This window comes from Neomonachus schauinslandi, chromosome 6 (assembly GCF_002201575.2).
Source record: "Neomonachus schauinslandi chromosome 6, ASM220157v2, whole genome shotgun sequence".
Lineage (NCBI taxonomy): Eukaryota > Metazoa > Chordata > Mammalia > Carnivora > Phocidae > Neomonachus > Neomonachus schauinslandi.
The window spans coordinates 32,918,093-32,932,082 of NC_058408.1; the positions used below are offsets into that span (position 1 = coordinate 32,918,093).

General features: G+C 38.8%; 1 protein-coding gene across 1 annotated transcript; it reads right to left on the reverse strand.

Moving 5' to 3' along the window:
- Window positions 1–8,305: 8,305 nt before the first annotated feature.
- YOD1 (YOD1 deubiquitinase) lies at window positions 8,306–12,333 on the reverse strand. The gene is made up of 2 exons (XM_021682740.1): window positions 11,821–12,333; window positions 8,306–10,789 (listed from the first exon to the last, which is right to left on the reverse strand). The coding sequence occupies exons 1-2, from the start codon at window positions 12,161–12,163 to the stop codon at window positions 10,086–10,088; spliced, it is 1,047 nt and encodes a 348-aa protein (XP_021538415.1). The 5' UTR covers window positions 12,164–12,333; the 3' UTR covers window positions 8,306–10,085.
- Window positions 12,334–13,990: the final 1,657 nt, after the last annotated feature.

Here is a 13,990-nt window from a genome sequence, read left to right on the forward strand (position 1 = left end):
TGGGAGAGGTCTTACTGTTCCTTAACCAGACTCTTCACCCATCTTCCTGATTTTTTTCCCCACCTCTGTTTTCAGGGGTACTAATGTCACCAATTCTTGAATTTTTGAGGGGGATCTCCATGGAAAAAGTAGGGTCGCTGACTTAGGATCAGCTTTTTCAAATCTGCTAGGTCAGTTAACACTCATCCAACTGCTGTCTAGCTTCCAAAATTTTGTTGCTGTTTTTTAATCCCACCATCCCTTTGTCCTTCAGAGTTTATGCCTTTTAATAAATCTCATAGAGTTACTGTGAAGATTACATGAGATAATACATGAAAAATGCTCTCAACATTGTAAGCACTCAACAAGTGCTATTATAATTATTGCCATCATCACTTAAAAAGGTTACTACAGCAGCCTCCTCCTAACTGGTCCTCCACTTCCATTCTTGCCCCCTTCAATCCATTCTCTACAGAGCAGTTGAAAGAACTTGGGAGAAACATAAATCTGATGCTTTCCTTAATATGCTATAATGTCCTTCCAGTTACCTTAGGATAACTTTATTTTTTTATTTTTATTTAATTTTTTATTTTTTAGAGAGAGAGAGAAAGCGTGAGCTGGGGGCTGGGGAGGGACAGAGGGAGAGAATCTTAAGCTGACTCCATGTCCAGCACGGAGCCCCACACAGGATTCAATCTCACAATCCAGAGATCATGACCTGAGCCGAAATCAAGAGTTGGATACTTAAACAACTGAGCCACCCAGGCACCCTAGGATAACTTTATTCTTAAGTTATACATTGATTCCATTCATTCACATGTTCATTCATACAAATATGTAATGAATATCCACTATGTGCCAGTACATTGTTAGGTGCTGAGAATACAATCGTAGTAAGGGAGAACTGGTCCCTGCCCCTGTGGACAAACTATTTGGGGACACACATATAAAATGAACAAACAAGTAAAATGTGGCAAGTATGCATTCAGGTAAGTGCTTAATATAGCTTATTGATGATGCAAATCTGGATCCTTGCTTGCTTCTAAAAACTTCATCTAATGTCCCTCTTTTCCTGTGTATCACACTATGGCCAGACTGGCCTGGAAAATGTTTCATTTCCTCCTGCAATATAGGGTTTGCAAATGCTATACCCCTTACTTGGAATGCTCTTCTTACTCTTCAAATGACTAACTCCTATTCATGCTTCAGGTTTCAACTTAAGTCACTTTCTCAAAAAGACTTTCCCAGATTCACCACTTTTAATTAGAATCTCCCCCGCCCCATTATTCTCCTCATAACACCTGTATTTCTAATTTTTTATAGCATTGTTTGTGTCCCCCAACCCATGTATACCCAGAACCTAGGGCAGTTCCTGAAACTTAGCATTCAAAAATGCTTATTGAATGAATTGACTATCCTTCTCAAATCCTAAGGTATTTGACAACATACAAGAAATAGCTCAATAAGGGCTTGTTAAACTGCTTAACAATTTATCATGGATAAATTATGACTTTAGTTGCTTACAGCCAAATCCAAGATCATTTTCTCAGTTTTCATTGTTATAGATTAAGAGTAAGAAAAATAAGGCTGGATCATAAAGGATGGATCTAATGGGAAGGGTCACTTTGGCAGAAGTCAACATAATTCAGAGTCTGTTCTGTAGTTTCATTGGTTTAAAACCTTGGTTTGATCAGTTTACTCCATAATATTCAAGCTCCAAGAGAAGTAATTCAAGCCAATAAAATTCCTAAGAAAAAGACTTATCAATTCCAATGCAAAAGATTTAAGTCATAGTAGAAGAAAGTTTGGAATTCTAATAGGTGTAATGTCCCATGCACAATTAGGATGAGTAATTTTGTGAAATATCCTATATAATAGACTCTAAAAAACTATTCTTATCCCAGATGAGATTGGGCACATTCAGGGTGGTATGGCTATAGACAATTATTCTTATTCCATAAGGGACATATTTTCTACCTAATTCAATATAAATATCCAACAGAATTGAAATGAATTGTGCTAGAAATATTCATGGTTACTTGAAAAAAGTCTGGGCCTTTTAAAATAAACACTGACAAGTTCTTACTATATTCCTCCACCATTGATGACAGAAAAATCATACTACATCATTTGCTTCATACCTGATATTTCCAAGATCATTTCTCCTCCTCCTTCTCCTTTTTTAATACAAATTTTATGCAGCTGTTTCTTGTTTATCATGTGAAAGGTGCTGCTGAGGACTTCCATATCCTGTAACATTGTACTAGGTAATTCAAACAAACTTCCCTTGCTGAAGCAGTGGGGATCTAAAAATATAGTGCAGAATTTGAAGAATTTCTGGGCTTGGAACAGGGTGAGGATAGAGGTCAGGTGTGGGGCACCCAACATTTGGGACTTTTCCCCTGGAGATATTTCTCTATTCCAGAATGGGTGGCTGAGATCCTGAGGGGTGCTTCTGACAGCTTCATGTAAGCAGGGGATCGGGGATTGGAGTCCAGGATCCACCAATGGATGGGATCTAGTGAACCGCCCCTTGCTGTAGGTTGGGTACTCAAAGAGCTGCGCTGGAAGAGTGAGCATGAACTCTTTCAACACCAGCTGTGTCGGACTTACTGCTGTGCTGATATCTACATGCTCTACTTTATGAGCCAATTTAGGGATTATCAGGAATAATTTTGTCCATACTTTGTTTTTAACTTCAGCATTGACTGAAGTAAGCTTCAGTAAGCTTCAAACTTCAAATTCATAGCTTTCAAGACCACGGCAATTATTCAATTGCAGGGCTTTAGAACATGGCTGAGTCACTGTGACACCTGCTCTAATGTCTAAAGATTCGCTAATGAAGCCCATCAATTGAATACGGAGAAATGCCATCAATAAGATCAGAAAACTCTTCTTGGTGTACAGAAGGAATTTTAGAGGACAGAAAGGCAGAGAAGCAGTTAAGAGGCAGTCACAAAAGCAGAGAAAGGATTTGTTCAGAGCTTGTTGCTCATGAATTCATTTTTTTTTTTTTAAACTCACACATAGGGAAATCATAACTTCAGTGAGCTTAGGGAAGTATGTTCATGATACCCTGGCACTTGATTCCATCAGATAAATACCCACAAAATTATCTATAAACATAATACGGACAAAGGCAATCCACATTAGAACCAATTTTTTAAATAGGAAAAGTATTTGAGATGCCTAGATTTCTATTCCTGAACCTCTCATTTTCGACTTAGAGATATAGTAAGACAAGCATAGTGTATACTACTGCCAAATATGTAAGTCCTCTCTGTAGCCTCTGCTGGATTACTAATCAGCACAAGGCACTCCTTTCTAAACACTAATGGGACGGTAGAGAGGAAAAAACAAATCAGAGAAAAATTGTTTTTCTCCGAGAGAAGAAATTCTTTTTTTAAGTATCTATTTCATAACTAGTCCTTGAAACAAAATTTTCAAGATGTCAGGGACCTAATTACTTTTAGCTCTATTTCTCACAACGCAGGAGGCTTATCACAATACTTGAGCTTCAAGTATTTGTATTAGGTTTTCATGGTAAATTTTATTTTGCAATATTCACCCCTTATTGGTCTCAGTTCTTTCCTCTAGAGCTTTAGAGAATAGATCTACTTCATCTTTCACACAATGCTTCCCAGAATGTGAAGTTGTCACATCGACCTGAGATCTCGTTTCTCTTCTCCGGTTCCCTCAGCTGTCATGTATGACAGTTGCCAAACTTGTTTTTCATTGTTTTACATGTAAAACCCTCATCCAAACCCCCAATGCAATGTGCCTAAAGCAGTTTACATTAATACTATTGCTTCCTTTTTTCCCCTAGATTTTTTAACTATTAAAATGCCACTGTTTCTGTGGCCCAAGTCACATCACCCTGTTGGGATAGACTTTGAGTTAAAATATCATTGCTATTTCATCAAATCAACTACAGAGCCAGGTTTTACCTGTGTTGGACTCACATAATAGACTGTTTTAGAACTTCAGGGCAGGGCTTCACATTTAAGAATATTCAATCCTGGGGTTTTTCAGCCTGTCGAGAGTTTTGAATTGTCATTCATTGTACTATCAGTCTCTTCTGGATATATAAGATTTTTATTTATTTACTTATGAGAGAATTTATATATTTATATTATCTGTAAATTTAATGACTGTCTTTAGCGGATTAAAAGGGATTGCATGAAGCTAAGGACATGGGACTGACCTAAGTCATCAGTGGTCTCTGGAAGTTGATACGGACTCATTTAAACAACTGTGGTTATAATGGTAGTTCTCAAACTTTATCATGCATCAGAATCAGAACAGATTTTTGGCCTCACTTTTTTGGATTTCTGAGAATTTGCATTTCTAACAAGTTCCCAGGTAATATGATGAGCACACTTTAAGAAGCATTGCTTTATGGGTATAGCTAATTGTTCAACAAGCTGCCATCACACAGCCCATGAGACTCCTTACAGACCTTTTAATGAGGTTTGACTTGTCTTATTCTTAGATTTATGCTGACCACCTCCCTCCCCCAAATGTATTTTGTCCTGGTGCACAAACCACATCATGGTTCCACTTCCAGAATTTTTAAGCTTCAATGAGAAGGAAAGGATAAGTAGTTCAAGTTAGAGTCTAAATTCCGGTCAATTCTAGTAACTCCAGTGTTGTTCAAGTAAGATTAGAGTTCTCCCACAGAGATGTTGCAGTATCCAAACAGATCTAAGATCATGTAGATCTTAGTCTATTATAAATGAAAAGGCACCACTTAGCCTTCCCACAATTACTCAGCAGTAGACACTGACTTTACACCTTTCGGGAGCTGATTGCATACCCGAAAATTTGGAGTCAAGGAAGGAAAATTTCAAATGCCCTCTGGTGTCAAAAAGAAGAAAACATGTTTAGTTACTCCTGTCAAAGTCATTAAGATTCCACCTACAGAGTGAGATTTGGCAGATGTTGGTACCCTATTCAAAGCAGTGGTCCATTAGCTTTTGGTAATGAATATGTAACTTGAGTGCAGCGGCTGTTCACTGGTCCTGTCCTCACCCCAAAATATGCTCAGACAACAGTATTTTCACTTCATTTATTTCTTCAAAACAAATCACATCATACAGCATTAGGTATTTAAAATCATAGACCTCATAAATAAAATCGCTTCATCTCAATGACAATGGCAAAACCACACAAAGTTGTACAAAATGAAATCAGACATTTCCCAGGTGGCAGCAGTGCACTAACTGTGAAAAAGATGCTGGCAAATAGACAAAAGAACACTTTTAAAACAAGAAAACACTGTCCATCTTAATGAAGAAAGATATGCCAAGAAACAGAACTTCCTTCTGTTTTGCCCTTACCTACTACTTTTTTAAGTCATGTTCTAAGCTCTAAATTTGACAACCCATGCTTTCCTTCTTGCTTCAGGAAATCTCCACTTCGCCTCCATTCCATCAAGGAGTGGAGGAAAGAGAGGCCTACTGTCATTCTCTATCCCTTTTAACAAACTTCTATATATTTATTCTGCATTTTAAGCTGAGTTCAATACTTCTTTAAAGGGAAAAGATTACTCTTTGCTAAGGAAATTATATTTCCTGTAAACAGCTTGAGTCATGAATGGCACCCAGGTGAATTGGAAACCTGACAAGAATTAGGTGCCCTGGTCCTTTTAAGTAACTTACGGCTTACAACTTACTGCATATCCTATACCAGGTCTAAGATCGGGCTCATGTAATCTTAGTAGAAATTCTAAACCTTTCTTAGGTTAACCTGTTACCTACAACTTAACCAAATCATATCTTCACATCCCTAAGCTCCTAGATGTGGGTATTTTTAAAAGACAAGTATAAAAAGGCATCACAGCAAAATGCTTCTATTCATGGTTTATACATTAATGATAAGCTTCTCAGTTATGGTCCTGCTACATTCTATGCCAAGAAATGGGTGAGGAGGGTTAGGAGGACACAATGCATTGCTTGAGAAATTTTTCAAAAAGCGTTATTCATGACTAAGGAATGTATCCAATTGAGCATCTCTTCTGTTTAAGTGGTACTTTATCCCCCTTTCTCTTCAATCTAAAATAGCAATCTCCTTTAAATTCATATGGACCAAGACCTAAATCAGCACCCCACAACTCAGTATCAATGCAACAATTTCTTCAAAGTCAAATATTCAAAGCACTGTAAACAAAATGCCAGCTAATTTTTGGGAAAAAAAATAAATAAAACCCTTTCCCACAATCAGGCAAGTTTTATAGTCTAAGTTGAATTAAATGTGTTGAAATATTATAACTCTTAGTAAGAAAACATCTTTAATGAACTAGCTTATTCAAATCAAGTGTTTCACTTTAGACTTAAAAATGACACTTTTAAGGCTAAGAAATCAGCTCCCTTAAAGTAAGTTTGCTTGGAAACAAATGAAGAGTTTTAAGAATCTGATCTTTTCCAAATTGGTATAGTCATCTTTGTGCTACAAGGACAAATTTGAATACTGCACTGTACAATGAATGAGAAAGAATAATCACATTATAGAAACAGGTAACTTTTTGAATGCTAGGACACAGAGCATGCCCCTATGTTACTGAAATCAAGTTCCACTGTTATCAAAAACCAGAATGTTGTACCACTGGATACACTATACATTGATGGCAATTGTTAAGAAGAGCTGATTGTTAGCAGCTCAAGAATTACATTTTAATGCCTTTAGCAAGATCCCTGGAGAGAGCTAACATGTAAACTTTTACTTCGTATTTTTTTTTAAAGTGCTGCAAATAATAACAAACGTGTGTCTCAACACATGAAAGAACATAAATCTTAATATATGAAAGTTTAAGAAGGCCACCTGATCCATAAAGAAAACAATTATTCTGCTAATTTTACATACTCCTCATTCTAACTTTTTCAAAAAAGACACAGAAAACTATGGTTAGCTAGGGCAACTTGCAACATATATGTTTTAACGCCTACACAGGATAGAAAGCATATGCTAGATAAGCAAGTTGGGCATGGGCACTTAGGGGCATTTAGAGAGAGATAACACATTAATGCATTCCTGATAATGACTTTGCTTGGGCTTGAACTTCACGGAATAATCAACTGGCATGATTATATTAGTTTTTGCCAACAGGGTCAAGCTGACCAGCAGCCAAACTTTCAAGGGTACCCCTCGACTACGCTCATTTTTCATGGAAATAATAATATTAATAATATTTCATGTGAAATAATTAAGAAATCAACTAGGAACAATTACAAAAGATGTACCACACTGATGTCCTTATATGGCTATCACATCACAAAATTTCCAGGGATAGTAATTTTAACCTATGAAAACATTCTACCTAGAAGTGCATTTTCACCATCCTACACGGGATCTCTAAATCGAAAGAAGAATAAGAGAAAAGAAGAGTGGGGGACAGGAAAGCGCAATCTTCATTCATTCAGCCACTAATGTAAACTCTCCTCATTTGAATTAAAAAACTATTCTTGCATGGCACTCAAAAAAGGAATAAACAGGAAGAAGGGTTTCATTCTGCTCAAGTGCAAATTTAAGAAAAAATTTTGATCCTGTTGCAAGTACTAACTCCACAGTTTTCAAAATTCTGAAGATTAGAATTTACATACATTAAGAAACTAATTTCAAGACTTTAATAAGTGCAGTAAAAAACCTTTAGATTCTGTGAGGTTTACAAACTTAAGTTTAGAAAGAGCACAAGTTTAGGTTTTGAATCCTCAATAACTAAATCAAATTGTCTGCAAATAATGCATCATCTTGGATTTTCCATGATCAGAACATTCAAGTCCTAGTGCTGAATTTCAGCAACTGATTAATTTATAACTTATTACTGAGAGCCATTTGACTGAGTTATCGGCGTCCAGTTGGTGAATGGACAACCTAGGTAACGAGTAAAATAGAGTAAGATCACCGGAATAAATACTTGACACTTGCTAAGAAGTATAAGCTTAAACATGGGAACAAAAAGACTGAAAATGAAGGGGTTTAATTTTATAAAATATCAGGTTCTATTTCTATTTGTTAAATTAATCCATGTAGATAAAATATACTTAATTTTAAAGTGACAGAAATTTATGTTGGAAAGCATATCAATACCTGCTTGGTACATTGTAAATTACCCAATAAATATTTGTTGCATGAACAGACTTCTCTAAAATTCCAGTAAGCAAATGTCAAGTTTGGCTCCTGAACTAGCTTTATGCATAATGACATGTAAAGCTCAATTTGATGGATGCTACCCAGTGATATACTCTTAACTTCTAGTCTTAAATGTAGTTATTTTCTGGGGGAAATAAGAGATACAAAAATCTTTAGACCGAAATGACAGCCAGGTACAAAGAGATCTTCAAACATATTCATTTGTATATATTATGAATTCCAAACATTAAGTATCGCAAGCTCACAAGTGCTATTTTTAAGGCTCAGTAAAATAGAAAATTAAATTCTTTTAAGTTATACTGACCATAACTTATAATGCCTAAAGCAGCTATTCACAAAATAGGTACTCAAGAAATGTCACCTAATAATTTCAAGCATACTTTGTGAATTCTTCCTTAAAGGAACTTGTCCACTAAATTGTTTACATGCTCCTTAATTTTATATGGCCACCTCCACCAAGTGAAAGTGCTAAAAGTAAATCTCAATTTGAAAACATTCGCCAAGAAGATATGCTGAAAGAGACAGAAGTGCTTTAAAGTATACCATTGGTTTTGTAAATGAGATACTTCATAAAAAAATGAGACCAGATAACGGAACTACACAACATTAAGCCTCTTCACATTTTGTGAGATAATACATAACAAATTATAATTTAGCATCCCTGATCTTCAGAAGATTTAAGAGGTAGAAAACTTTTATCTGGAAGATCTCAGAGTGAAGCTAATTTTAGAGGGTGTGCCTTGCAGTTTCGCCCACCAAGCAAATGACTACACGTCTAATATTAGGAAGAAGCAGAATTTCAAAAAAGCTGAATAAGGCAAGGATTTAAAAACTGTCGTATTTTGGAAGTGAAACAAATTCATTCAATGTTATTATCCCAACTACTTTAAAACTCTTCAAAAGTCAAAGTAAAAGATTGTAGATAGGCAAAGTGCTAACTTGCAGAAACATGAAATTATTCAAAAGAGCATTAGTGGCCAGATAAGGCTAGCATGGAAAAAAATACTGTTTAGGTAAACAGAAGATCTCACAAAAACCAAATCAAAGCACAGCATTATCATTTTAGATGAAGGCTGTTTTTTAGGAGTTGGAGAAAAAGCTGAGGAAGTTAATCCCTCCAGACAAATCTTTATGTAAAAAAACAATAATCAAGCACTCAAATTTCAAGAAACTTCAATTAAAAAATAAATACCCTGCTTAATTTAAAATTTTTATCTAACGTGACAAACATCAATAAATGAGTTGCATTAAAACACGAGGCCAACGGTCTTTTAAAGCTTTAGTAAGCTGCTCAGGCACCTTTTCCCTCATACATTCTACTTTTATACACTAGAAATCCTAAATTGGGCACTATCAGTTCTTTAGGTAACATTCTCAAGGAACACACTCATCCCTGTAAAAATTGCTTGTAACGTACTTATAACTGGTTAAGTACACATTTATAAAGTCTACCAAATTGTAATATAAAATTGGTTTTGACAATTCTGAGTATCTTCATTTGAGGAATCAATTCAGAATTTAGAAACTATTAACTCAATCAGAGTTTTTAAAAGGACTCAATTATGGAGACATTGTGGTTTAAGTCCAGTGGCCTCTAGTGAGGCCTTCCGCATTACTCAAAATACGAAGTTGTTTTCTTCTACAGGTTAATGCTGCTGGGTGCTAGTTTATAGTACTAAAATTCAAATCTTCAGGGTAATGTCAGTAGGTAGCAAGGACCACCTATTCTGTCACCCCAGCAGAGAAAGGGCATGTATCACCACTGTAGACACACATCTGTAAACTTGCACACTAATTTTAATCTTAACAAGGAATTTCAGTGTCTTAGTGGTTTTAAGTTAAAAAGACGGTTCAAGCATTGCGTCCTTTTGTTCTTTAGGGTTACGAATAGCTTATTGGAAAACCCAGAGCCTTCTGGATCTGTGAGGTAGTAGGCGGCAATCCTCATCATGCATAGATTACACTTCTCCGAAGTTGGTATGGCCTGTCTCCTTGGCATGGTCCCTTGCTTCTGCTTGTCCAGTTAATCCCTTCTGACATACCATGCATCTCAGGGTGAAGCGGTTTACATCAGTAAATTGTCTCTTTCTTCTAGCTTCGTCTGCTAATTCCAGTGCTTGTACAAGAACAATATCATCATTAGAGGAGAAAATGGTCAGAGGCGGGGTGTCTGGGTCAGGGAAGTTACGCTGAAGCGGATCATAGTGGATGCCATCATATATAAGCAGGACCCTTTTGGTGTATCCTGCATCTTCCCCAAAACGATCAATTCTTACTGTCTGTGTATCCACTACACATATTTCACACTGATAAAATTTAGACAAAATTGATATCTCAATAGCTCCTCCCCAAGTATCATCCCTTTTGATCCAGTCACAGTACTCTTGATTTGTTTTTCCCAGGATTGCCTCACTATAGAAGTCTGGATCACTTGCTACAATTTGTGCTATGAGGCGTCTCATCTCAGGGGCACAAGCTGGATTCAAGACTCCTCCTTCTACAACATAATATACACTGGTAAAGAGACAAGAGTTGTCTGCTGGGACCACAGTTCTGCTAAGCACAGGCAAAGTTTCCCTGACGTAACTAGGAGCACCATGTTTTGTAAATGCAGGTGAAGTTTTGGGCCTGGTTTGGTCTTCTTCAACGATCAGCATGTCGCCTGTTAAAAATAAAACAAATCCAGAACTGCAGAGAAATTACAGATGAAATTGGTTGTTCACTAGCCAAGTTTGTAAATTACAAACAGAAGGAGTTGAAGTATAAACTGGGTTACTAGGGAGAATACAGCTTTGCAAACAGGAAACCAGTAACACTTCTTGTTCACTCAATCTCCATAAAGATGAAAACAGAACGAAGAAGAAAAACATTTTAGGCTGCATACCAATTTAGTGAAGGATCCCTGGTTATACACCTTTATACTTACTTAAAAAGATACATTTTAAGAACAAAATTTCCTTAATGCTTCCTCTCTGCATTTTAAAAGCACAAATCTTCCAAAAAGTGTTTACCCTAGACTACACCACTAGGGGGTTCTCGTTCTTCTGAAACTTAACATATCCACCCTGCAGTGTTTACAGGATCCTTGATACAACAGCTGAAAGCTTTTAATGATCAATATTGCTGTTCAAGTTTTAATACTGGACAGAAGTAACTGCAATTGTTTAGAATCTGAAAGGGACTCCAGTGGATGTGTAAAACCATACTCTACAATGAGTATACCTATTTATCTAAGTATATGAGAAGGTAATTGCAAAAACCAACTGGCGAACCAAAAAAGAAAGTGTCCTGAATCCTTCAGACCTGTTATCTTCTTTCACGTTATAGGGGAAAGAGCCACCAGGACAGAAAAAATAGATCTTATTTTTTTAGACTTTTGTAGATGCAGAAGGAAAACAAAATGAATGAGACGTTTTCAAGGTAGACTAGGAAAGAGACTGAGGAAGGGGGGACTCCGAGGCTTTGGGCTTCTCATATAGGTTGGGCCCTCCTTGTCTCTTTCAGCCATATATAAAATCAAGGAGTTGCTAGCCCACACTTGCCCCGGCCTCGGTCAGAGTTCTCCGTTCTTTCACCTATCCTTATCCCTGTTCTCAAACCCCCCAACTGACCCACAGACCAGTTCTCTGTTCTCCCCCACGCTCTTCTCCGTCCTCCCAGGGCTCTCCCTGGTCCCAGGCTCAATGCCCTCACCTGACTGGATGGGCAAATCCCCAAGAATGGTATCCTCGTTGCTGAGATCCAGGCATTCGGGCGGGTATCCGACGAGGATTCGCTGACAGCCGGGGGCGATCCCGGTGATGGCGGCAATTTGGCCCTGGAGTTCCCGCACTCGGGTTCGGCTAGACAACCCCTGCAAAACATGGGTGCCATCCTTGGCCTTGCAGCGGAGCCGCCACATCGTGTCGGTCCAGCTGCCCACAGGCCAGACACCCGTGGGGCCAGCTTTGGTCCCGGCAGCAGGTTGGCCGACGCCGCCAGGGCAACCAGCCGCCGGACGGACTCTAAAATGGCCACCCTTTGCCGGACCAAACATCGCGAGAAATCGCTGGTGGCCACAGATCTCGCGATACTTTCTGGCGGCGTAAGTCTTAGCACTTTAAGAAGAGCGAACTCTCTTAAAGTGACAACTAACTCACTGCAGCCAACGCCAGGGAGCCAAAGGATGAAGATTTATCCGTTTTCCTCAAGTACAAGTGGCTTTGCTACCTGTAGAGTGAGTGAGGTGCCCTGTGCGTTGGCAGCATATATGCTCAAGGAAAGAGGGCGGAGGAAGGAGTTACTGAATCGGGTACATTGGAATGTAACCTTGCACTTAGTGAGGTCGGAAATTATTAAATTGGAGCTTCCAGACTACACCTGGAGAAACAGAGTCATAGTTCAGAACGCAAACGAATGCCAAGAATGGTCAGTGAGTCAAAAGGCCTGTCAAAAACAAGCAGACACTCGTGACTAGGAATCATGGCTGCAGCAAACATTGACTCATTGAGGTTAAGGAAGCCGACTGGCCTTGCCACCTCGACGCTGTAACTTGAAAACGTCCATTTGCCACATCAGAAAGCGCAGTACGAGGTCAGCATCTGGGCCTAGGGCAATTGCTACATTTGGGTGGTAGCAGTATAAGGAGGAGGAAAGAAGAGGACTAACGTGTGACATCCGGATTCCAGTTCAGGCCCTGGGCTTACAGATATGAAGACGACTCCATTCCTGCTTTCAGTACTACAAGTACTGTCATGGGGAGAGAGGGTGGGGTGTAAAAGGTACATAACCATTGAATTTCACAGCCACGTGACAATGCTAGATTATGTGACCTTTTCCAACCCCGTATCCCTTAGAACCAAGGACTGTGCCTCAAATAAGTGCTCAATAAATACCTGCTGAATGGATAAAGGCAGTTGTACTGGTGCAGATAAGGCAACCATAACATACACACTGGGAGTTGTAAAAAACTTCGAAAAGGAGATACTAGTTGAGCTGTTTTGAAGGATGAATTTAATCCCCAGGTGAAGGAGGAATAAAGACATCTCTGAATTTATCTCTTTTCCAAGAAATCCACATTCCTTGTTCTTTTTCCATCCTGGATCCGAAGAAGCACGCCTGCGTAGAGTGGGTTTATCAACAGCATCAAGCATCATCAGAAGGGCCTGGGGGCAACTGTGAAAAGTTCGCTGGAAATATGCAAACTCACCTCTACTATATAAAAGCCTCTCTCTACCTCTAAGTTATATGGAAGTTTTGCCTCTTTTGCCCCCTTTTGTGACCCAATTTTTTGCTGAAGCAATTTTCCTTTTCTGGTTTTTCAAGGAGACCAGAACAGATGGTATAGCGTAGGAGGTAGAGGGAGAATAAAGGCGACGATTAGAAGACCACTGGAGTATGTGGATGTGTCCAGGGAAGTTCCCGGTTCAGCAGTAAGAGTAGTTGATTTTCTTACGTTACAGTGTCTGGCCAATGGGAAGGAGATGCAAACACCCTAAGGTGTAATCAGCTCAAGTACGGTGGTATCTTATTTTAGCAAAGCACCACCTTCTAAAGTTTACGTTCCAATTTATGGATCTAACAAGGTCCCTCTGGGATTCAGGGAGGAAAGCGTTAACCTCCACAATGTTTTCCCGTCACCAAAAAGTCACATCCCCTCAAGACGTCTGTTTCGTCCACTCTCGCGAGAGTATGAAAAAACGTCAAGCATTTTATTAACCCCGCCCCCAGCCCTATGAGTTGCCTAGCAACGATGCAACCAACCTCCACAGTGCGAGGAAACTTGGGAGCTTGCGATCTTTTGGCTTCACAGTTTCTTCCACCTTCGGGAGCCAGCGTCAGCGATTCCGATTTGAGCCCCGCCCCAGGGAGCCTGCGGGCGCTG